Raw genomic sequence first — 23,482 nt, forward strand, 5'->3', positions numbered from 1 at the left:
GTCACGCATGAGTGTTCCACACACACAACATACGCACACGATCATCACACTTGTGCACGCCGACCAAGGCGTGCACACACACACACACACGGTCAAAAACACACACACATCCATGCATCCCAAATTTCATCAATTTATTTCCCCTTCACTCATCTAAATGCATGTGGACTCAAGAATACCGATTAATCGGTAGAAGAAGAGGAGATCAATAATTAAAGTACCTTTTCCAAATGAACGAACGGTAGAAACAAGGAATTAGTCTTGATTCTTCAATAATCTCTTAAATTTCACTTGAATTCTTCTCAATTGATGAAGAAATCTTGAAGAAAACTTGAAGAAAACTTGGAGAGAGTGGGAAGAGAATTTTCGAAATTTTTGGAAGTGGGAGGCGCCGGTTTTGTGATCTCTAGGGTTAGAGTTTCTCATGTATTTATAGAGTCACAAATAATATCCCAATAATTAATTAAATAAAAGATTTGGGAGAGATATTGGGGAAGTGGCGTTAATTAGTTGAGAAGTAAGAGGATTTTCGAATTTTGTAGGCTATTTTAATAGCCTATAATTAATTCAAATATTTCACGGAGTAGAATAATATATCACGGAGCAAGAAAATAATAATCAAATCTCCCAAGTATAGCCAAAAGTGGCGTGTATTTCCCTCTTCCCACAAGGAATAAATTCAAATCCTAATTTAATTAGGATATGGTAAGATTTTCTTAGATATGGCAAGATATGCTAGGATATTTTAGCATATTTATATTTATTCATGGAAGAGAATAAATAAGAGATCAATAAAATAACAAATAATTTCTCTCTCCCTTCTAGATGAGATTTTCGAAAATCTCATGAATATCAAAGATGGAAAATTCGAAAATTCCATGTAGGATTTATAGGGTATTTGGACTTTGGATTTAATTTGGATAATTATCCCAAACAAAATAATTAAATCCAAGAATAATATTATTTCTTCTCCAATAATCATGATGGCCGAAAATTCCACATGCTTTAATTAATGCTCCTATTTAATTCTCACTCATCCCTTAGGAAAATAAATAATAATTCCCCCACAATTATATTTCTCCGCATCAAATATTCACATCCAATCAATCATCTCTTCACTTCCACTTCATTTTCTCAACGTATTGACCTTTCAACGGCCACATCATTTTTTCATCTTTGACTATTCAATAGCCACGTCAACATTTCAACTAGTTGACTATTCAACTCAATCTCCATTCTCATACGCAATTAGGTCACAAAGACACTATGCAATTAATCACTCATCAAATAATTCACATATCATAGCATTTAAGGCATTTAATGCAAAAAATTTTATAACCCAAAAATTAGAATTTAAAAAAGTGGGGCGTTACATATATACACATATACATTAAAATAATCTAATACTCACATATTCACATAATTTGCGCCCCTTCATTTAATAAAATAAAGATTTCCTTGCCCCTCACCTATGGAAAACACCGCTTGCACTAGAAAATAGGGAGACCTAAGGCCCCAAATAAAAATATAAGTACTATAAATATAAGCCCCATAAAATTTTTAAATAAAACTAATTAAAATATTTGTGTTCCTTTTGAATACAGCCGCAATGACTGAGGCCCTCTCCCAACACCCAAATTTTTTCTCTTATTATTATATGTTTATATTTATATGTTAATATTTTTGCCCTTCCTACTATAATTTTCTGGCTTCGTCCCTGTCGATACCCGACCCAAATTTGATTTCGGGTATTGAGATACCCGACTCGGGTATCCAGTTTCATTTGTGATTATGATTTTGATTTTATAAAAAAATTAACTACAAACTTTTATAATTTATTTAATATTTAGTTTGAATTTAGTACAAAGTTAAAGTAATATTCAAGAGAAAAACTAAACACAAAATAAACATTTCACAATTATTAAAAATATATACTGCCAAGTTTTAAAGTGTATACTGCAACTCTCATGAACTGCCAAATATTAAAAGTTATAGTATTACTATATACGACTAATTCCCCATATATTGCCAAATATTAAAAGTTGTATCAACAAATTTAAATATTGAGGTAGTGACGGGACTATTATTTCGAGAGGAAAGGGAGAGATTGAGTAGTAGAGGATGGAAGAAAGGGAGGGCGGTTGGCGACAGCTGAGAGGAGAGGGAGAGACTGCTGAGGGGAGACCGCCGACGGCGGTGGGAGGCGCAGCGAGAGAGCAGGAGAGGGGAGGGAGTTGCTGTGCATTTTGGGGTATACCCTAATCCTATACGCTAACTATTACACTAAGTATTACTAAAATGTACTCCCTCCGTCCAACAATAGGAGTCCCGTTTTTCCGTTTTCGTCCGTCCGACAATAGGAGTCCCGGTTCTACTTACTATATTTGGACAATCTAATTACCCTCCCCTTTCTCACTTATTTTCGTTTCTGCCATTAAAAAAATAACCCCCCCACCCACCTTCCCCTCACACAATGCGACACATTTTTTCGTTCTTTCATTTTCTCTCTCACTCTTTCGATATCTCTCTCTACCCATGGGAACCCTCCCCCTCGATCCGCCGCCGCCTCCGGCAAAACGCGTCTCAACCACCTTCTCCTCCTCCCCACTCTCTCTTAAATGGATAATACTCCCTCGGAAACCCTAACCCCCATCTTTGGTCGATAATCTATCAAAAACCGTAATACCCTGTGGCCTCTTCCCCGTTCGAATCCGACGCCGGAGTGGACCTTCGACACCTCGGAGGGGTCGATCTGACTCCTATTGGGACCAATCTATCTCCAGTTCCCACATACTCGTGGAAAATTGTGATTCGATGTGCACCGTGGTTCCTGAAACTCCGATGGCCTCTTCCTTAAAACTCTGATGGTCAAACATCGGAAGCGTCCTATCGAGGAGGTGTGGTTCAAGGAATCCTGTGAGTTTTGTAAGAACCACCCTCTATCTAGGGTTTGGAGGTTCTTCAGATTTGGGTATTTAGGGGTTTTCGAGGGTTTGAGATGTCCTGTGATCTAGCCACCCCCAATTTGGGTTAGGAGGTTTAATCTACTATCCTATGGTGAAATTGGTGTATTTTGGCCGATTATATTGGTGTCATTTTTTGCTTGTTGGCTTATTTGATCCAGCTAATGTGCTTTGGTGCTTGTGTTGTGATTTTGCCACCCCCAATTCGGGTTAAGAGGTTTAATCTACTGCCCTATGAAGAATTTGGTGATATTTTGGCTGATTCTATTTGTGGAATTGTTGCTGTTTAGCTTATTTGGTCATGCTAATGTGTCAAGGTGCTTGTGTTGTGATTTAGCCACCCCCAATTTGGGTTAGGAGGCTTATTCAACTGTCATATGATGAGATTTTTTGTCTTTGGCCGATTACATGGAATTTCTTGCTGGAATTTGTACTATCCTATGCTGAAATTGTTGTCGGATGGCCTTCATGGTGTTGTGAAATCTGGTGTGGATTGTGTTGTTGGCTGGCAGATGTGGTGTTTGGCCAAAGTGTATTAGTCACCCCTTTTGAGGTTTGGAGGCTTACATAGCTTGTTGTCTTCCTACTTATGCAAAATGTATCTGCTGCCCCCATTATAACCCCTCTTGCTAGCACTCCATCATTGAAGTACTTGAGTAGGAATTGCACCACATTGTTCTTAATGTTGCTGCTCAAGTATAGGGTTTGCCTCTGCCCATTTTTCATCCCTATGATGAATTTTTTCTGAGGGATTTTAAACTAAACTTGTTAATGAGAGTTTTTTGGGAGATTTTGAGTTTTGGGGTTGGTAGAAGTTTCTTTAAGTGCAGTTGGAAGATGTATTTGTAAGGAGTTGGAATTCTAACTTTTTGAGTTCAAATTTCCTTCAAAAAAGTTATCGAGGGAAAGTTCAAATTTTTATTTCCCCCATATATTTTGAACTATTGTTACAGATTAAGGAATGAGAGACCGTATTTATATTTTGAACATCCTTTTTATTTTCAGTTTTTTATTTATGTGATTGAATATTCTGAAAATAGTAAAATTATAAATTTCATTGTCATTAATGATATCAAAATCATGTTAATCATCATTAAAAAAATGGTTTGCAGCCGATTCCAACAATGAAGAGTTGAAGAAAAAAATTTGAACACAATTGGGGTGGGTCCCAAATTCCACTATCACACACCATTTATTACACATTCCAAAATTTTCTTAAAACCCGTGCCCTTTAGAAATGGGACTCCTATTATTGGACGGAGGGAGTAATTAAGAAAGAAAAACATAATTTATTAATTTAAAAAAAAATCGGATAATTCGGGTATACCCGATCGGGTCGGATAATCCGATATCCGAAAATTCAAAATTCTTACTACCCAATCTCGTTTGGATATTGGATTACTACCCAATCTCGTTTGGATATCGGGTATCCAATATCCGTTATCTATTTTGACAGTCCTACTGAGCGCCGTCTACCCGGAGATAATATAACACGGTCTCTAACCACTATAATTAAATAATGATAAGCATAAATCAAATTGCATGCTAATAAAACAAATCATCCTCACCAAAGAAAATCAAAGTGATAATCAATTAATGTTATTGAGATTAATATAAATTGTAATTTATCAATCTAAATTATATAATTCATAATCAATTTAATATAAAACCGAGCCAGTCATGTTATTTCAATCTTGGCCCATATTTGCATCACCCTTCACAAACGCCATTAATATCTATTGAGAAGGATCAGATGTAGTGAAAAAAACAGCGAATTTCGAGCATGAAATTCAAACCCAGCTTTCGAGAAAAATTGAAAAACTGATTTGAGGTTAAAGTCTCAAATATGCTTTGGAAATGGAATGCCTTTGCAACTGTATAACAAATGCCTGGTTCATTTTCTTGCAGGATTTCCATTGAACAATTTATACACAGTATGTCGAGAGCGTTTTCTAGTGAGTAGCCAAATTACTCTAAATGCTCATCTCACAGAATTCAAGGATCATGAATTGGTGAAGACGAGAAGAAACTCAGATGGCGAAGACGGCTTGTATATTCCTTTTCAAGCGACGCCCTTCAGAAGCTTATACATGAGATTAGCCAATAGAAGATGGATCAATAATTGTCATTTGCTGAAATCTATACTGTAGCTTCTGCCATTTGAGCTCGTTTGTATTTTATTATCTGTTGGCTTTGTATTGTTATCTACTACTCTCGAATATTCATGAAAACATCAAATAGTTCGTAATGATTGTTTTAGCAAGTGCTTCCAAATCTCATACAATTAAATTGAACTCCATCATAAAACGAATTTAAGTAACTCAGTCAATTTGTTATTATGAAATTAAGCTTTTAACATTTTTACTTGTGAAAAAAAGCAAGTACTCCTTATGACCAGGTTGCTTGGTCTAAGGAACAATCCATTATTTTTAAGTAAAATGAATTAATTTATTCATCATTTATAAGAATCAGCATTTGCAAACATGAGATGAACAACAAGGTAAATAAACTAGCTACATTTTATATCAAACTTATTTTGTACAGAGAAAATACAGGCCAACTAACTTCACTGGGAAACCAACAAGAAATAAATGCAGATTGTTTGAATCGAAGTCTTGTAATAGCCACTTATCATATCCATTGTTGTAATTGTTTGTTCTAATCCAACAGAGAAACTTGAGACTAATGCACGAATTCAAAATACAAATGGAAGAAAATTGAGAAAAATATGATTTTGTTTGAGGTATAACTGAAGTGAGGGAGACAATGATGGGGTATTTTAAGGAGTGGATTGTGGAGTAATAAAAAAGGAAATAGTCATTTATTTCAAGGACGAGCCACACGCTTCCACACACGTGCAGAACGAGACACACAATTGGCAGAGATGGTCGTATGTGCACTATCGGAAAATGTCACACATGCATGATGACCCAATCCCTCTAATAAACTGGGGAGAAGCAACCATTCACTAGCACCTTACAAAGATTTCAAAATGTTCAATCTGAGTTCAATTTCATTTGTTACAGAATTCAGAAGAGGATTTATATAGTTCTCACCCTCTCTAAGAGTACAAGTTCAATGTGATTCCTTCTTGACATATACATGTATATTAAACAATTTTACATCCCCTATAGTCGTTATTGATCAGTGCACTCTGGAGAGCTCGACTTAGCAGTAGAGAGTTTGTTAAAAGGAACAGGAAAATAGTCTCGGATGGTTTTCCTTTTCAGCGAGGAAGGAGGGTTTAGAACTGAAGAAGGGCTTCTGGTTTCAGCTTCTGGAGTTCTCACTAAATCCTGTTTCACTTCAAAACTAAAGGACAACTTCTTCTGGGATTCTGGTGTCCTCATTTCTGGCATTGTTATGGGAGTACGGGAGTTGGTGTCTTCGTTGCTTTTTGAGTTTGATGGCTCATCTGCAAACAGTTTTCGCCTCTCCACTCTTGGAAGAGCCCGGACTCTCTTTCTCAGTGACGAAGGAGATCGCATATTTGAATAGCAACTGCTTTGGATGTTCCAAAGACGAACCTAAGAGGTTGCATGAAATTATGTAAGTTTATGCTTTAAGAATGTAGCAAAGTGATCTAAAACTATTTCGACTACAAGTCTAAGAGGCTTACTGTGAAATCGTCTGAGCAAGTTGCCACTTTGCCCATCTCTGATGGACACCTGCACATACCAGAGTCTTGGTTAGAATATGTGTAGTAGTACCAAGTCAATAATTTGAAAAATAAATGTTTCTTGGAGGACAAACCAGTTTACTGCTGTGACTTCTCCGTCATGGCTTTTCAAAACAATAGGATCCATCTGGGGTTTGTCCACCTGCCATATGTAGGCATTCCCATCACTAGAACCACTGAGTATGTGAGCTGCATCAGGGCTGATCGCTGACTGTAACGAAGGAAAATTTATATATGAAGCTGCCAAGGCTGATTGAATAATTATATTGAGCACCTGAACTACATTGAACATAGCAAAGATTTATACTTTCACAAAGAACGACTCAGTTCGGCCTCCAGAAAACGTTTTTATTGGGCCCTTCTCAAGCTGAAGCACATTATATAGGTAAACCCTGAAAATAACAAATAGATTTATGTCAAGCTTCACATTTGATATTTTCATTAGTTTCCTCCGGTCATATTTGAATTCAATCAGAATATGATTAGTACCTTACAAATTAACTATGAAAGCTTAGGATTCAATACGAAATTCACCTGTGATCCATGCACGAGGCAGTGATAAACATCCCGTTTAAATCTTGAGACAGGCTAGATATGCCATGTAATCTCTTTTCCTACAAAATAACAATTTGCTCCTTTTAGTCCTTTAAAAACTCTGATGATAATTGATACACCATGTTTCACTTAGGTTTACTGCATAAGCAACCACCATTGAACAGAAATTTTAGGTATTTACCTCAGTTGATGATTCTGACTTTGGACATGCTTGAGTAACTGGAGCTTTGAGATACCGTGTGTCCCAGAACTTAATTATACTAAATAATAGAAAAACAAATCAGCCTATGATGGACTATAACTTAAATGAGTTACAGATGTGAGTATCTGTAGCATTGTCACACACCTGTCAACTGCTCCAGCAGTCGCAAGAGAAACTTCATCTTTGAGATAAAGCACTGATGTGATACTCATAGATTCAGCCTGAAAATATTTTAGATCACATTCAAAATGCTTGCTAAATGGATAAATAAGTAAACTAATGAAAACACAAACCTTTCCACGTCTGCAGCGTCTTCGACCTGAAGAAGTATGTGCTTCTTGCACTATAGATAAAGGCCTAAAATATCAGCACCAAGACCAATGGGTTAGAGTCTACTAATCATACTGATAACATGTACTACATATTTTTCTTATTTTGCTGATGAATTCACATGTGACTGTGTAAGCTAGCTGTAAAATAAAGTAATAAATATTTACGGATTCTATATGCACAGAAACTTACTGTACACGTGAATTGTGGACACTCTTGGAGCATCTGGTATCCCATACAGCAAACGATCCATCTCTTGAACCAGAGACAACTAACTCTGTGAGGGAGGACAAGACATTGAGTAAGATTTTCTCAAACTGAAGGAATCAGAATAAAAGAAAGGGACCTTTAGAACAATAAATAGTAACTATGGAACTCATGAACTCACCCTGATTACTAGGGTGGCAGCTGATGGACTTAATACTTCCAGTGTGTCCCAGCAAAGCTCTTATGCACTTACGCTCTTGTGTGTCCCAAATCTTAATCTGCCAAAAGTTGGATTGATGTGTTACCATCTTAAATATATTTTAGAACAAAATAGATCATTAAGCTTCAACAGTCTCAATCTGAATGAAACTTTATCATGAATTGTCAAATCTTTGTGCTGTAACTAACTTATGAGGGGTGAGGAGAAGGTTAGACATAAAACAAATCAAAACAGGGATTCCCAACATTGTGTGCAATCTCTAGGATTCATAAGTGATATTGGCAGAGAGGAGAATTGTCTTCTTAAAGAGAAGGGTGACTTACACTTTGATCTCCAGAGGCGGTTAACATATTTGCATCATCCTGCAGAAATTCAATTTAGACTGCTGTCACAATGAAAGCAAGTTTACCAAGGAACATATGCAGGAGAAGTTACAATTAGTATATTTATTATTTCAAAATCTAAATCATGATTGAAGATCATATTTTTTATGAGTTCCTAGTTGAGTTCACAAGTTTAAATCATGAGTAATAAGCATTCCTAGTTGAGTTCACACGTCTTGAGATTAAACAACTTCAGAAGGACTATTCAAGAAAGTCTAGAAAGATACTCAACAGCATAGGCCAGCAACTTAAATAGTCAGTGCCTACATCTTTAAAAATGATGCATATCTACTTCACAGGTTTTACGAAACAAGTCCAAAGTTGGAAAGCTAAGCATACCTTAATCCAGCATAAGTCAAATACAGCATTTTCGTGAGCTACCCACTCAGTCACCTTAGACTTCTCTGCGAAATCATTACAAAATGGGAAAATTGAAATTCAGAACGGAGTCCAAAAACGATAACTTAATTTTGAGAGATCTCGCATGCCTGCATTCTCTTGGAACGAAGCATTATCCAATAATTTCTTCCTCGTATCAGTCAATGTGACATACCCCGCTTCATCGGCTAGAGCAAGAATATGCGCATTTTTGCTGGTCTAAACAACACGGAAATTGCGTATAAGCTAAAATGAGCTTTCAGCTGAAACAACATTTGGAAAAAAAATGTTAAAATTAACCTTGCAGAAAGACAGAGCCATTGGGGGCGAAGGCTCGCCATCGTGCTCGATCGCTACAGCTCCGATTGGGTCAAAACCTAGCGAATCGTTTCCGATATACGGCCGCTTTCTTACTGATATTGCAGAAAGCTTAATCAAAATCACAGTAATAGTATAACAGAACCGTATTGATATTGATTTCTCTGAAAAAAATTTAACAAGAATTAGTTGAACTATACCTCGGAATCCATTGACTTCTCTAAGCTTCAAGTCTAGGAAAAATGATTGAGATCTGGAGGTCTCCATTTCTGCTGGAATTCGAAGCAGCGTGGTGAGGATTTAGCGGAGTTTTAATGAGGGTTTAATTTGGCGGGAGGTTGTGAAGCGGGAAATCTTTAAATTTTTTGCCTTCATGTAATTGGCGGTAATGTCGCAGCAGGGTGTTTTCGTCAAATCATATTTTCATAAATATCTATTCAATATGTTAAAATTAGATGATCATGTCTATTTTGAAAGCGTTCATCACTTAGTCTCATCATCCAAAGATAGAGATTTTTCTACTTAATTACAAATGGGTTATTTGCATTTAAATACATCAAGTTTCAACATTTTTTTTATTTTTTCTTTCAAATTTTATTTTTTGAATGTAAATACATGAACTTTAATTTTTTCTGGTATTTTCCTAAACCAAAAATCAAAGCTGATGAGGTAAATTAAAACTTACATGGCACATCAAAACTACGTAATTTTGATATTATTAATTAAAAACTAACAAGAATAAATTCCACCTAAGTTATATCTCTATTCTCTCTTCTTCTTTCTTCTCCAATGCGGATCTCCTATTCCACCACTCCTACTTAATTCATATTCCAACACTCACAACACAATAAAATAATGTGTTGAAATAGGAGATCCTTTGTGTTTCTTCCCTACCATCGTTCTTCTTCCCAAATTTCATCTTTTTCATCTCTTTTATCAATCGCTCGAAACACAGCATGAGCACAACTTTTATCCTTAAATTTAAAATTATATTTATTCAGACTTATACAAAGTTACAAACTCTCATAGTTTTATTAAACCATGTCTTAACTTCACAATTTAAATGCACATGATCTACCACGTTTTACATTGTAAGCAGAAGGTATTCATTTCAACTAGAACATAGACAAATAATAAATAAAATCTTCTATTATGTAAGGCTCTCATATTTCAAAGCATCCAAGTTTAAATCAACATTTATAATTACTACTTAGTACAACAGAAGCAATATGCTTCACTACCCTGAGAGCATCTTCAAGGGGAGAAGGTATATAGAAAATATAGTATTATGTATTTACCTTCTTAAAAAATGAAATATACTCATCTAAAAAGTAACACATTCCAAAGGGAGACGGTATATAGAAAGGTAAATTATTTTTTAAAAATAAAATAATAGTAAAAAAAATATTAAAAAACCATGTTTGGTTGCCAGAATCTTGATTCCTTAAATTTTAAATTACTGTGTTTGTTTCGGTATTTTAATCAAACTGGGAAAGTAATCAGAATCCGAGAACAAGGAAAATTAGTATAACTTTTCAGGATTCTGAATCCTAACTTTTCTTAGGTATTCTTTTTTTCCAGTTTTAGGATTCTTACATGTTTAATGCGATTTAGTATGGTTTTATTTTTATTATTATAATAATAATAATTAGAATGTTTTAAAAATAATTTAAAATTATAAATCATACTTAATTTCAGTATAATAAATAACTATGGTTAAAATTATCATAATTATAACTATATTTTATAATAATTCATAATTTATTAAATTATTAAAATATAATTATATAATATACTCGTATAATAAATAATAATACTCCATCCGTTCCAAGTTACTTGAGTTGTATTCCATTTTGAGTTATCCCAAGTTATTTGAGTCATTTCTCTTTTTGCCTAAAAACAAAACGTCCAATCACACCTACTTTATTCTTTCTTTTACTTTACCCTCCCTCCTCTCTCTTACTTTATTCCCTCTTCTACTTTATTTAACTCACTAAACGCAAATTTTTTAAATCCTGTGCCGAAAAGAAACCCCTCAAGTAACGTGGGACGGAGGGAGTAATTATTTTTATAAATTAATAATTAATCAATAGAGTCATAGTAAAATTTTAATTTATTAAATTATTTAGTTGTAATATCTGTAAATATTATAATTATAATACTAATTATTATTATTATCATTACAAAATAAGTATAATATTTCATACTATAATTATAATTATATTATTGTATATTATGATGGATAATCCATATTTAAACTATCCATTGTAATAATAAATATAATAATTATTATTTATAATTAATAATTTAGTAAAAAATTTATATTATCATTCCTTTTTATAAATAAATAATAATAAGTATATTTTTAGTTTGGTGTTTAAATTAAATATAAATTTAAAATTTTGATATTTTTCAAACACAGGAAAATATAGTTACTAGAAATCATATTTCCGGGATTCATTTTTCCAGAAATCATTTTCCTTGCCAACTTACTTTCCCGTCAACCAAACATGGCCAAAGTATAATACCTTCTCAAATACTCTTCTTTTCATGAAAAACCCTTCTCCAAGGGGGAAAGGGTTTTGACAAAATATTTGAGCCAATAAAAGCAACAATTTTTGTGACATTAATATCCTTTAACATCTATTTGTGCTTTATTCAATTTTGCCCCTGCAAAGTATTTGAGCTGATAAAAGTAACAATTTTGGTGAGATTCATTATGATTAGGAAAAGCATAAATGCTTTTATTTGAAATTTCAATTGCCGATCTGAACACATCACATGTTGTTGAGGTTTCAACTTCGAAAACTGGAAAGCACGGCCACGCCATATGTGACTTTGTTGAAGAAGCTCGAGGATATCGTTCCTTATGGATATTCTATTCTTGTTATGAAATGTGAACTAAATGTACGTCTTTTTCCATGTGATGAAAAGCTTATATTTGTTTTTCTCTCCAGGTTGGATTTGTATGTTTCTAGTTTACGTTGATTCCTAAGTTTGAATAGCTTTACGTAGAGTGATATAATAAATGTATCCATAGGTGAGCTTGCTGACTGATAATGGCAACACCAAAGATGATCTCAGGTGAAGCAGCTTTTCTGACAATGTGTCTTTCTTTCCTTTTAAAGTAGGAATTTACGGTCTCACGTCTTGTTGAACAAGGATATATGGATCTCGTTGTGGGTGTTATGTCTGCCATGGGGGAGGAGCAGATTAATGCTCTCCAAGTAGTTTGGGATTGATATGATATGATATGATATGATATGATATGATATGATATGATAATTATAGTTTAGTAAATGATGGGAGGACCATTTACCATCTTTTTATTCTGGGTGCTTCAGACTGGATTATTGATGGTTTGTGTCTGTTATAAGGATTGCCTAGGTCGCAATTGTGTTTCATTTCCTCTTTCCATTTTTGTCACCTTTGAATTGCTGCCATGTTTATTATTGAGGGTTAGGGACAAGGATAAGAGGAAGGTTTGGGTTGACGAGTGGGTAAAACATCTCATTCAACGAGTGGCATGAGTAAGCTGCACTCGATAGAATGGGAATTAATTTGACCATCCTCTTGGTTGTGTTTTGCATCCAGATGACGCACAACAATGCACTCGCCTGAGTGGGGTGTTTACCAACCAGTCACTTGGTCGAGCGGATGATGAACTCAGGCAGAACATCACTACTTTAGGCCACTCAACAGAGTAATGAGGTGTTTAGACTCAATTTAAGGTGAGAAAATCTAGATTGTTTCCACTTTGTCGATTTAAAACTCCTCACGTATTCGGAAATAGCTTCAAAGAATGCAAAGATTGAAGATTCTCATGAATATAAAATGGTTTTAACAAGCAAAGATTCAAGTGACACGCCTTGATGATTCGAGGGCCATTTTTTGTTTCTAATCTAGTGGGCGAGGCGGATGACTGTCCCCAGCCAGTCATCGGGTATATTATGTGGGAGTGGTCCTTTTAGAGCCCTTGCTGAGTGCTCCGTTGCTGCCTGCGTGGCCGGACAGGCAAGCATGTTGGTTTGTAGTATACAAGGAAAACGTAATATACAAGAGAAACAAACACTGGTTTGAGTAAATTACCTTCACTATGTAGACATCGATTCCCAATTTGGCAATCATAGCAGCTTCTGTTATTTTGGTGACCATGCCTCCAGTTGTATCATGTGCTGCAACTGTTATTTCAACTGTTGAAAATACATTGCTCGAGTTAAAAAATAAAGTTATTTCTTGTTAGTGTTATCTAAAGTTACAATGATTCATACAAAGAGGGGTTTATGAAGGATTTTGAAGCCTTCATACACGGAGTGGCTTGGCATCTATTAGGACCAAGTTACTGTTTCATTTATATTTCTGCACTCACCTTCGTCTTGCAGTTTAGGTTGCAGCACCGACCAACTCCCATCTTCGTGCACAACTGCAGTATAAGAGTGAGTGAAGCTGACATGAGAAGATACTCGACCCAGTACGAGGAGTTATGGCACTACAATCAGACTCACCAATTTCCCTGAGAAGCACTGCCCCCGGTTCTGTAGGTGGACGGTCATACACCCCAGAAACATCTGTCTAAATGCGACAAGTGTATAGGATAAACATATAATGTTTTTTCAACGAAGTTGAGGATTTAATCACATGTGATATATAAACACTAACAAAACCTTGAATATTTCTAAAATTAAGAGATTTAGCTCCTATGGAGAACAGATCCAGGATCCTGCTTTCTCATACCCAAAGACGAAATGCAAAAAAGAACAACTAATGAAAGTGTCACCATCCTGGTGTGTCTATATCCGAGTGCTTATATCCTCTTAAAGGTCCAGAATCCAAATATATGAGAGGTAATGAGCAGTTTGAAGTTGGGCTCAACCCACACTAGAATTGACATGTTCATAGATATATCCTGGCCTTAAAGAAAGATATGTGGTCAATCTAGTCTAATGTGATTGTGTTAACGAGATAAAGCATAGATAATAGCGATCAGAGAACCATAGATCAGCTGTGGATACAAGAAACACAACGTAGTCAGGTCTCAAGTGTTCTGCCAGATGACTTATAATTACGTCTCCGCTTAATATAGTGCAACCCTGTCAAAGATTAGAATGAATTAGCAGATGCGTCTCAACATCCAGAAACTTGACTCAAGAATATACAGTAATATCAAACCAATGAAGTATCCAGAACAGCATCACCATGCAAAACCTGAAATATTGTTAAGCAGCCATAAGTTCTAGATTTCACCTCAGATCAAGGGAGTGTACCAAACAATGGCCACAGAACAGAATTAGGACAGTTTGAAGGTGGACATTCATAAGTTTTTCATAGCAATTCCATATGCACTAGTAATGATTAAAACTCACAGGTACAAATCCAGCGTCTAACGCTTTAACCACTGTTGATGTATCTGCCATAGCAATCTGTGAATGCTAAAGGGGTCAATTTCAAAGTCACAGTGAGAAAATAAATTGATAAACTGGTAATTGTTGGATGACTTACATTTCTTTCGCAAGTTGACCAGCCACATGAAAATGGAGACATTCCTATAGAAGGAATACCTTCTGTAGGAAAGATCAACACACATAGCATGTCAAAATTGCAAACATAGGAGGAGCTTGAAAGAAAATAAGGGTCAGCCTATTCAATACTACCTCCGTCTCTTAAAAATAGAAACTATTTCCATTTTGGGTCATCTCTTAAAAGTAGAAACTTTCTAAACTTTCTATTTTAGGAAGTGAACCCCACACTCCTTTAACTCTATTTCCACTACTTTTTCTCTTCCTCTCTTTTACTTTACTCATTTTTCTCCCCCTTCGCTTACTTTATCAATTCTTCTCTCTTATTTTATCATTGTGCAATAAACCCGTCCTGTTTCAAAAGTTTCTATTTTTCAAAGATGGAGTTAGTAGTAGTAGTATAATATGCCTACTAGATCAATTATTCATCAAGGATTGAAAAATAATAGTGGTCCAAAAGTTTTTTAAGAAGACCAACCAATTCATACCTTTTGCTAGTGCTCTGACAATTTCAAGATTAAGGGTATTGACCTGAAAATAGAAGAAAATATGAGATTAAAAATAAGACTAAATTATGAACAACACAAAAAAGGAAAGAACCACAGCCAGTTTATCATAGTATCCTCTAAGAGCAGATAATATGTCAATGCATCATGTTTTCATCATTCTCACTCCCACAAAAATTGGAACAAGACAAGGCCATAACAGGAAAAATCTGAACTAGACAAAGTAGAAAAATGACAGCATTATGTCTTACTGATATCCTTGTTGCAACAAAACCAGCCTTGACAAGAGGTTTGTTTAGTCCTCCCTTATGAACTCCCGATCTGCTTGCTTGAAAGTGGCCAAAAGAACCTGGAGATTATAAGTGACAACAAAGGTGCACGAAGAAGCGGTCTCATGTCTCCAATTCAATTCAACCAGTGGAACAAGACAGATCAAGTAAAAATAACAACAAAAACAAACTCATATACTTTAATTAAGGTGATTGCATTATTCACCCACATTCACCTACTGGAAATGATATACTATAATTCAAAGCAAACATTTTCAATCAAAAGGTATGAAAAAGCAAGCTCAAAATGTGAACCTGCGCCATGGACAACTATAAGTCGTTTGCATTGTGATGATTCTAGTTCATCATCAAATTTATCAACTACAGTTTGGATATTCGTGGATCCAGGCCTCCTGCTCCAATCCATACCATGACATGGCTCTGAAATCATTCCTTGCCTCAGTTGTGATGAAACAATGCTAAGATTGTCCTCATTGATTGTCTCCAACTCATTTTTACAGGTAATTGCAGAACCTCCTGCGTGTAAAAAAAATAACATTGCATCAACTAAACGAAATTATAATTGGAAAACTAGTACTCCCTCCGTCTTAGCCTAAGTGAGACGTTTTCTTTTTTGGTACGTCTGAACCTAAGTGAAACATTTCTTCTTTTGGCAGTAATTAACTCACTCCTCTCTCCTACTTTATCTTCATGTCTCTTACTTTATTCTTTCTTTCTCTTTCTTACTTTATTCTAACTCTAACTTTATTCTCTCTTTCCCTTTCTTACTTTATTATCTCTCGTACTTTACTATTAATAATTTAGTTAACTTAACACTAATACCTAAATTCCTATGTCAAAACAAAAACGTCTCAATTCGGCTGGGACAAAGGGAGTACTATTCAAATGCACGTAAAGATGGACAACTGAATAAAACCTTTATGAATCAGTAGACAACTCATTTTTGTGAATCGGCTGACGATTTAAGTTATATTCAAGGTTTTTAACTGAAGCAGTAGTGTTCATTATACTAATTCGCAGCTACTCAAACCTTAGTCATCATTCAAACAAAGTGAAATTGGATTGCCGTAGTCATCTACCGAATTAATCTCAACCGAGTTAGTAGCACAGATATGATCGAATTCAACAGATCGAAAAGTTTAGATTGATTAATCAACTAACCATAGCAGCTAAGTTTATAGGATAGTATCCACATGAAAAAAATCATCTCACCGAGCTTGACTATGCAGTGAAGTGATCTAGCATCCGCCGCGGAGTTAGTGGTGGTGGATTGGCTGCGCTGATCCATCAGATAAAGCTCTCAACAAGTAGAGAGAATCCTCTCCTCTCCGAATATAATACTTGGATTATTGGTTTTCTATCTGGAAATGACTCCGTTACAAATGAAAAACGAATTATATAAGAGTATGTGATTTTTTTATACTACTTTAATCAATTAATTAGAATAGCATATGCAATTTTAAAAAACAAATTTAATTATGTGAAAATTTGATGGCATAGTTTACTGATTTCTTGACGGATTAAGTTTGGCAATTTGTCATGTTTGGTTTAAATATATTCAGCGTTTTATTCGTTGGTTTGACATCTTGTTTACCTAATGAAATGTTTCGTCATTTTGTGTGTTTATTTCAAAATTGGCTAAAATTTCATTAGACAAGTTTAACCCTAAGGCCATGTTCACCTTCCCATAAATGGCAAGAAATGATCCTCTAATTCGGGATAAATCATAGTGTTTACCTTTCATTGAACAAATTATGCGCGGCCCGAGGAGTGCCGGCCTGCACTATTCACTCAAAATGAGCGTAACTCATTTCTTGCAAAAATAGTTGGTTTTCTATTATACCCCTTCTTTTTTTGAAATAGTGTTAGTCAAGACTGCATTTTTTGCTAAGGATGGCGAAAGCGAGTAAACCACGACTAATATGGAGGATTAAAGAGAACGGGAAAGAAAGGGGCTAGAACTTGAGATATGAACCAATGCCAAGTCAACGATATCGTAAAATAGAAGCCAAATATTCGATAACATGGTCTCGAGATAGAAGAAACATCTCATCAAATGAATCAAAGTTTGATGGTGAGATTCTACAATTCTCTTCACAAAAACACAGTGGAATAAGTCCTTACTAAACGACTTCGTGTATGAAGACACGAATCATTGAAAGATCCACTTGATTATTTAATAACATCGACTTCGATCATCACTCCATTCTCTTGACATTCAACATGCACATTTATAAATACATGCAGGGCTGAGTACATGAGTACTCAGTGCCGAAAAGCAAAACATACATTATATAGTTGTCAAGCCATCACAGTAACACACATGGTTTTTTCTTAAAAGGACCGAGCTTACTAAATTCTTTTGTGAGCTAAAAGTTCGACTGCAGACTAAGTTCTTTCATCATTCATCATTCATTTCATTCCATTCAAGTGCCAGGAAGGTGGTAATCTCCCACGGTCACCCATCATTCCATTCCAGTCAAGTGTTGGGGAGGTGGTAATCTCCCACGGTCACCTATCATTCCATTCTATTCCATTCCAGTCAAGTGCCGGGGAGGTGGTAATCTCCCACGGTCACCCATCATTCCATTCCAGACAAGTGCCGGGGAGGTGGTAATCTCCCACGGTCACCCATCATTCCATTCCAGTCAAGTGCCGGGGAGGTGGTAATCTCCCACGGTCACCCATCATTCCATTCCATTCCATTCCATTCCATTAATCAAAACAAACATTTATGGCATGACAACAAATTGAAAAGAATCATAGCTCCATTTTGAGAAAAGATGATATTTCATAATTTCGTAAATATTTAATTTATATCTACACTAATGTGCTGGATATTAAAAGAAAGCCCACAGTCATATCTTAAATAGAAAGCTCGTAAAATACTTAGTTACGAAAGCCCATAAAATACTTTTCCTAAAAACTGTAATCTTAACAGAAAACACACCTGATATGCTTATTCTTCAATTCAATTACTCGCTTTGACCTCACTTGCCCTTGAGCAATTTATTCTTTTAAAATAAATAGCGTAACACGCTAATTAATACTTGAACTATTTCTCCTTAGAAGAATGCATGCATCCTATTGGATAACAACTATATCTTAGTCTCGGCTTATAGGATTTTTTTAATCCTACCTCGGCTTCATTACTTTGCAGAATTTATTTATTCACTTTACTAAGTTCGGAGTAATTCTATTTTCTCAAAAACAAAACTCGGGCACTTATTTAATAAAAATATGGATTCTTGGAAAATCTCTTTCTAAATATTTACTTTGAATTATGTTAAGGCCGCCCATGGCGTCGCGGGGCGGCTTTCAAGTCTCTCACTTTAATACTTTCCTTTCCCAAAATTTAAATAAATTTTTCGAAAATTAATTCATCACTTTTCGAGCTCCAACTCAATATTTTCCACCTTCGGAAACTTTAGTAATTTATTCGGGAATTTATTAATCAAGCTCCAACTCGATTCTTAAATAAATTCCAATCCAACAATATTTAGGATCTCGGCCCAACAATTAATCTCTTGGCCCACTAAATTAAATTGTAGCCCAACTTTAAATCCTTAGTCTTAAAGAAACCAAATTAAAAGAACAGCCCACTATTTATTAAATAAGCCAAGCCTCTTAATTAATTTAAAATGGATCGTAGCTAGTCCAATACAAATGGACGGCCCACGGTCCCTTTTTCTTTCAATTCAATTAAGGCCCAATATGATTAAAAAGAAGCCAAGCCCAGATTCCAAATCCTCCATCGGTTCTTCTCCACCGATACTTCACTCTCAAAATCCAAAATCCCCAAATTAGAAAATCGGAAAAATCGACGCCTCTCCGGCGAATCGTCGCGCCTCTGCCAAATTCTGAACTTGTGGGGACTGATTGTGAAGGCTCAGGAGTGAGCTTGATATCTTATTTTGGTTCATTGAGGTTTATTGCATAACTCTTTGTGCTCTTGCCATTGATGAGGCTTCCTATGTTATGATTCTAAGTTCTTATTCTCATGAAATCCTATCATGATGCAAGGTATGGGTTGTGGTGTTACCTATGTTTGATGAATCCTCTCGGATGGGGTGTTCTGCCTCAACTCTTCCTTGCTTCTCCTCCACTCCTTGCTGTGCTCCTTGGATTATTTTGTGAAATTTTTGGAGTCAAAGTGGTGGAGGAAAAATGGCAACTTATATAGGCATCAATCTTGGCCTCTTACCAACGGATCCCAAAACTAAATATAGTGGAATCGAATCAGATGATAAATTTTGTAAATAATTATTAAAGTAGGAGTATATATTTATAAAAATATACTCCCTCCATGGAATCCATGTAAAATAGTCTCATTTTTTTCATTTTGAAATGTCCAAAAAAATAGTCTTATTTTTATAAATGGAAAGTTTCTCTCACATATTTTATCCATTTTTTCTCATATCTCCCATACTTTACTACTTTTTTCTATCTCTTTCTTACTTTAATATAAATAACTCTTGTGAGTATCGATGTTTTGAAAACAACATATTTTCCCCGTCACGGCATAATCGATACATTTCTTTTGGACACGAAATTTTAGAAAAATGTTTTAAGTGGATATTTAATAAAACTAGGTGATCAGATAAAGTAGAGGAGCAAATAGATGATAAAGTAAGATAGAGAAATTATGTTATATTTTAACAAAAAAATAACTTATTTTAGTTGGACATCCAAAAAAAGAATACGAGTCACTTATGGTGGGACGATGATGTATAGTAATTTTTATGTATCATCCTAAATTTTTTAAAGCCGGGGCCGGTGGTGGGGTCGGCCGACCCCACCTGGATCCGCAGCTACCTCTTGTGTTGGAAACTTGGGGGCAAAGCCTCCTATTTTTGGCTGCCAGCTCCATCCCTTTTTCGGACTTGGCATAATGCTTCTTTACTTAATTTGTGAAAGTCTTGGGAAGGTATCTTTGATGAGATCATGACCCTTGTTACTTTGTCTTCTCCTTCACTCTTGGCAGGATGACGATGCAATGCATAGTCTAGTACAACTTATCATTTTACCATTTTGATGAAGCTACAAGACTACTTTTTGTTTGATCCATTTTTAATACCCTTTTGGTGTATCACTTTTGCAGGATCCTTGGTGTAATTTGGCTGTCCCTTTGGAGCTTTGTGGGGGAGGAATCGAGGTAGAGAGAGGAAAAAGAAAGATGGAATCTTTGGTGTAGCTAGGAAGGGTAGAGTAGCTTGGGATGTGTTGTCTCTTTCATTCACATATTATAACTTGTATAGCATGTACCATTTGTATCTCCATCATTCTTGAAATAATACTACTTGATTCCCATTTTCTCTGAGCAAGCCATTCTCTAATATTTTTCTTTTGCCTCCAATATTCTTACTCTTCATTCTCCAAATCAAGTACTTGAAATTTCAAAGTTGGGATTACACGCAAATTCTATGATTATACAGTTTTTAATAGAAAATTAATTATGCTAATAAATCTGATTTAATTCGAAAGAAGGGATCGAAATTCCGGAGCGTCACAGGTGTTAATTTGGGAAACAGTGTAGGACATTTTTTGACCATTTAAGATCAAATAATCACACATGTGGGTTCACAATACAGTTTGCTGAGGTGGAAAAAATCATTTCAGGAACAACATATATTTTGATTTCTACAATAAACAATATTGAATAATATTGAATTCTATTAAGATTTCATTTCTTGAGATTAGGATCTCGACAAAGTGAACATGCCCTAGATTTTATTTAACATTCCCATTGTATCCTTCTTCTCCCCAAATTTTATTTTGCATACCCGTCGTATCCTTCTCTCCCTCTCTTTTTTGCACCTAGTCCTTCCTGCCTTTTTATACCCAATTCGCACGGCTTACTTTCACATTAATCTCGATCATAGTTGCAATTGCCCAAGGTAAATAGCCTCTTTATTATTACTTTAAAGCCGAGAAGGGTCTAATTGCTTGGTTAATTCTGAAGTGTAGTCGTTTGCATACATCCATTGCATTGCAATGCTTAATAGGAGTTGAATTTGTTTATGTATATCCTTGCGATGTTGATGTAGCCCGTTGATGGCCCAGACCCACATATTAGATCTTGGTCAGCCATTGGGGAATGGATGCACGCGTATCTATTATTTATGAGTTTTGCTATCACTATGTGTTACATTGTTCGATGTAGTTACCTTTTTGTATTGCAAACCTCCATTAAAGATTTCGATCATGGGGTGCATAGATGAGGTGTTTCTCTTAAGTGTATTGAAAAAACTCGTTGGGATCATACTTGGCCTAGGCTTGGAACAAGTCCTTCACGCCTCCGAGATTATCCTTAAAAGTGTTGAAAGGCTCGATTTCTTCATGAGTTTCCAGATGGGACATGACAAGCCTATTTGTACCATGCATTGGAGAAATAAAATTTGAATTAATGGTATAAGGGCTAGAAGGATGTTATTGAAGGCTTGTATATCAATATAAGTATGGGTTTAGGCCCCTATATGTATGTAGTAATTGTGCGTATAAGGACTCTGTAATTGATGATCAAATTATGCATGCCATCCTTTTTGGTGTGATGGATGTCATTACTACCCATCTTTTAATCTAATATGATCAATGATCGAACTAGAAATTTACATAAGTTGGGGCTTAAAACAAAAATATTATTTTAATATATATGCATTTGCACTAATTTCCCCCAGTTGCCCGCTCCCCTGACTACACATGCCTTACAAGTTTCTCCCTCTGTCCGCGGATAGAAGTTCCATTTCTTTCCGGCACAAGTTTCAAGAAATGTTAAGAAAAGTGAGTGGAATAAAGTTAGCGGAATATGAGTCCCACTTGTGTATATTAGGTTTAAATGACATGTGAGTGGAATGAGTCAGTGGGGCCTCTTTATTATTTATAGTACTCCATCCGTCTCGGCCTAAGCAAGACGTTTCTATTTTGGCACAAGAATTTAGGTAGTGGTGTTTAGTGAATTAAATTATTAGTAGTAAAGTAAGAGAGAGAGTAAAGTAAGAAAGAGAAAGAGAGATGATAAAGTAAGAAAGAGAAAAAGAGGATAAAATAGGAAAAATGAGTGGATAAAGTAGGGGAGAGGAGTGAGTTGATTGTTGCCAATAAAGGAAACGTTTCAATTAGGTTGAGACGTACCAAAAATGAATACGTCTCATTTAAACTGGGACGGAGGGAGTAATAATGAACTGGGACTCCTATACGCGGACGGACCAAAATAGAAAAATAGGACTCCTATTCGTGATTATACTACTTAAATAAAATAATCTCTCTCACACCCTAAGGCCCAAATTAAAATACATACACAAACCCCTGAGAAATAGAAAAGCTAAGACTTCTTTTTGAAGACACTCAGTGTGGGGACGAGGATTTAACTTTGCAGAGAAAAAACAACAAGGAGGGAGCTCAGGGATTGGGATAGGTACCTCAATGGGTGAGACTGCTGTCCCAAGGATTTAAAGCTGCTTCATACCCCCAAGACTGACTATTTATTTAAGGATGGATGAGCTCTATGACACTCGACCACATCCCTTAGGTTAAAATCTTTAAACTTTTCTTGGACAAAATAGAGAGTGGATAAAGGTAACTCTTTTTTTGGTGGGTAAATAAAGCATTTATAAAAGAAAGCAGTAAAGGTGTTACACGAAGGGCAAGCCTAACACACATACCAAAGCTCAAGGGCTTGGTGCGGAAGAAGCCATGGACATGCCCATGGTCAACTAAACAGCGCTCTAACCTAACCCTAACCATCCATCGTGGAATTGGTGTTGGCTTGGTGGTTGGTATTCAAACTGGGGAACCCAAGTGTGGGTCTAAACTTCCACTGCGGCACGTGTTGGGAATAATTGTGTCGACCCCGGGCAAAGGTTTCGTCTAACACGTGACCCCGTTCACATGACCGTTTTTGCACTGAGGGATGTGGTGGTAACTACAAGGCGTCCT

General features: G+C 35.7%; 2 protein-coding genes across 4 annotated transcripts; both read right to left on the reverse strand.

The window, feature by feature from the left end:
* Window positions 1-5,939: 5,939 nt before the first annotated feature.
* LOC125201920 (denticleless protein homolog) lies at window positions 5,940-9,550 on the reverse strand. Its single transcript, XM_048100217.1, has 15 exons — window positions 9,436-9,550; window positions 9,218-9,330; window positions 9,028-9,136; window positions 8,879-8,943; window positions 8,480-8,518; window positions 8,118-8,214; window positions 7,922-8,006; window positions 7,693-7,756; window positions 7,544-7,620; window positions 7,379-7,457; window positions 7,177-7,256; window positions 6,950-7,034; window positions 6,717-6,853; window positions 6,583-6,631; window positions 5,940-6,490 (listed from the first exon to the last, which is right to left on the reverse strand). The coding sequence occupies exons 1-15, from the start codon at window positions 9,500-9,502 to the stop codon at window positions 6,101-6,103; spliced, it is 1,536 nt and encodes a 511-aa protein (XP_047956174.1). The 5' UTR covers window positions 9,503-9,550; the 3' UTR covers window positions 5,940-6,100.
* Window positions 9,551-13,035: 3,485 nt separating this feature from the next.
* On the reverse strand, window positions 13,036-19,778 carry LOC125201114 (isopentenyl phosphate kinase-like). Of its 3 annotated transcripts, XM_048099041.1 has the most exons (14): window positions 19,590-19,778; window positions 18,498-18,561; window positions 16,760-16,908; window positions 15,842-16,063; window positions 15,509-15,606; window positions 15,240-15,282; window positions 14,735-14,796; window positions 14,599-14,655; window positions 14,405-14,440; window positions 14,248-14,325; window positions 13,741-13,807; window positions 13,605-13,658; window positions 13,325-13,428; window positions 13,036-13,233 (listed from the first exon to the last, which is right to left on the reverse strand). In XM_048099041.1, exons 3-14 carry the CDS (start codon window positions 16,833-16,835, stop codon window positions 13,138-13,140), a joined length of 993 nt encoding a protein of 330 aa, XP_047954998.1. In that variant the 5' UTR covers window positions 16,836-16,908; window positions 18,498-18,561; window positions 19,590-19,778; the 3' UTR covers window positions 13,036-13,137. The 3 variants fall into 3 exon arrangements, with proteins under 3 accessions (XP_047954998.1, XP_047954997.1, XP_047954999.1); XM_048099040.1 differs by lacking the exon at window positions 18,498-18,561; XM_048099042.1 differs by lacking the exons at window positions 16,760-16,908; window positions 18,498-18,561 and having other exon boundaries at window positions 19,590-19,776.
* Between the last annotated feature and the right edge of the window lie 3,704 nt (window positions 19,779-23,482).

Source organism: Salvia hispanica, chromosome 1, assembly GCF_023119035.1.
Source record: "Salvia hispanica cultivar TCC Black 2014 chromosome 1, UniMelb_Shisp_WGS_1.0, whole genome shotgun sequence".
NCBI lineage: Eukaryota > Viridiplantae > Streptophyta > Magnoliopsida > Lamiales > Lamiaceae > Salvia > Salvia hispanica.

What these genes read in the sequence shown, in the direction of transcription:
- LOC125201920 (XM_048100217.1), bottom strand. Translation starts at nt 9,502, where the DNA reads ATGGAGACCTCCAGATCTCAATCATTTTTCCTAGACTTGAAGCTTAGA. An exon ending in TTCGTTCCAAGAGAATGCAG is followed by an intron (nt 8,944 to 9,027) that starts GCATGCGAGATC and finishes ATGATTTCGCAG; the next exon opens with AGAAGTCTAAGGTGACTGAG. An exon ending in AGTCAGAATCATCAACTGAG is followed by an intron (nt 7,257 to 7,378) that starts GTAAATACCTAA and finishes GTTATTTTGTAG; the next exon opens with GAAAAGAGATTACATGGCAT.
- LOC125201114 (XM_048099040.1), bottom strand. Translation starts at nt 16,835, where the DNA reads ATGGATCAGCGCAGCCAATCCACCACCACTAACTCCGCGGCGGATGCT. An exon ending in TCACTGCATAGTCAAGCTCG is followed by an intron (nt 16,064 to 16,759) that starts GTGAGATGATTT and finishes TTTTACACGCAG; the next exon opens with GAGGTTCTGCAATTACCTGT. An exon ending in ACCTAAACTGCAAGACGAAG is followed by an intron (nt 13,429 to 13,604) that starts GTGAGTGCAGAA and finishes TATTTTCAACAG; the next exon opens with TTGAAATAACAGTTGCAGCA.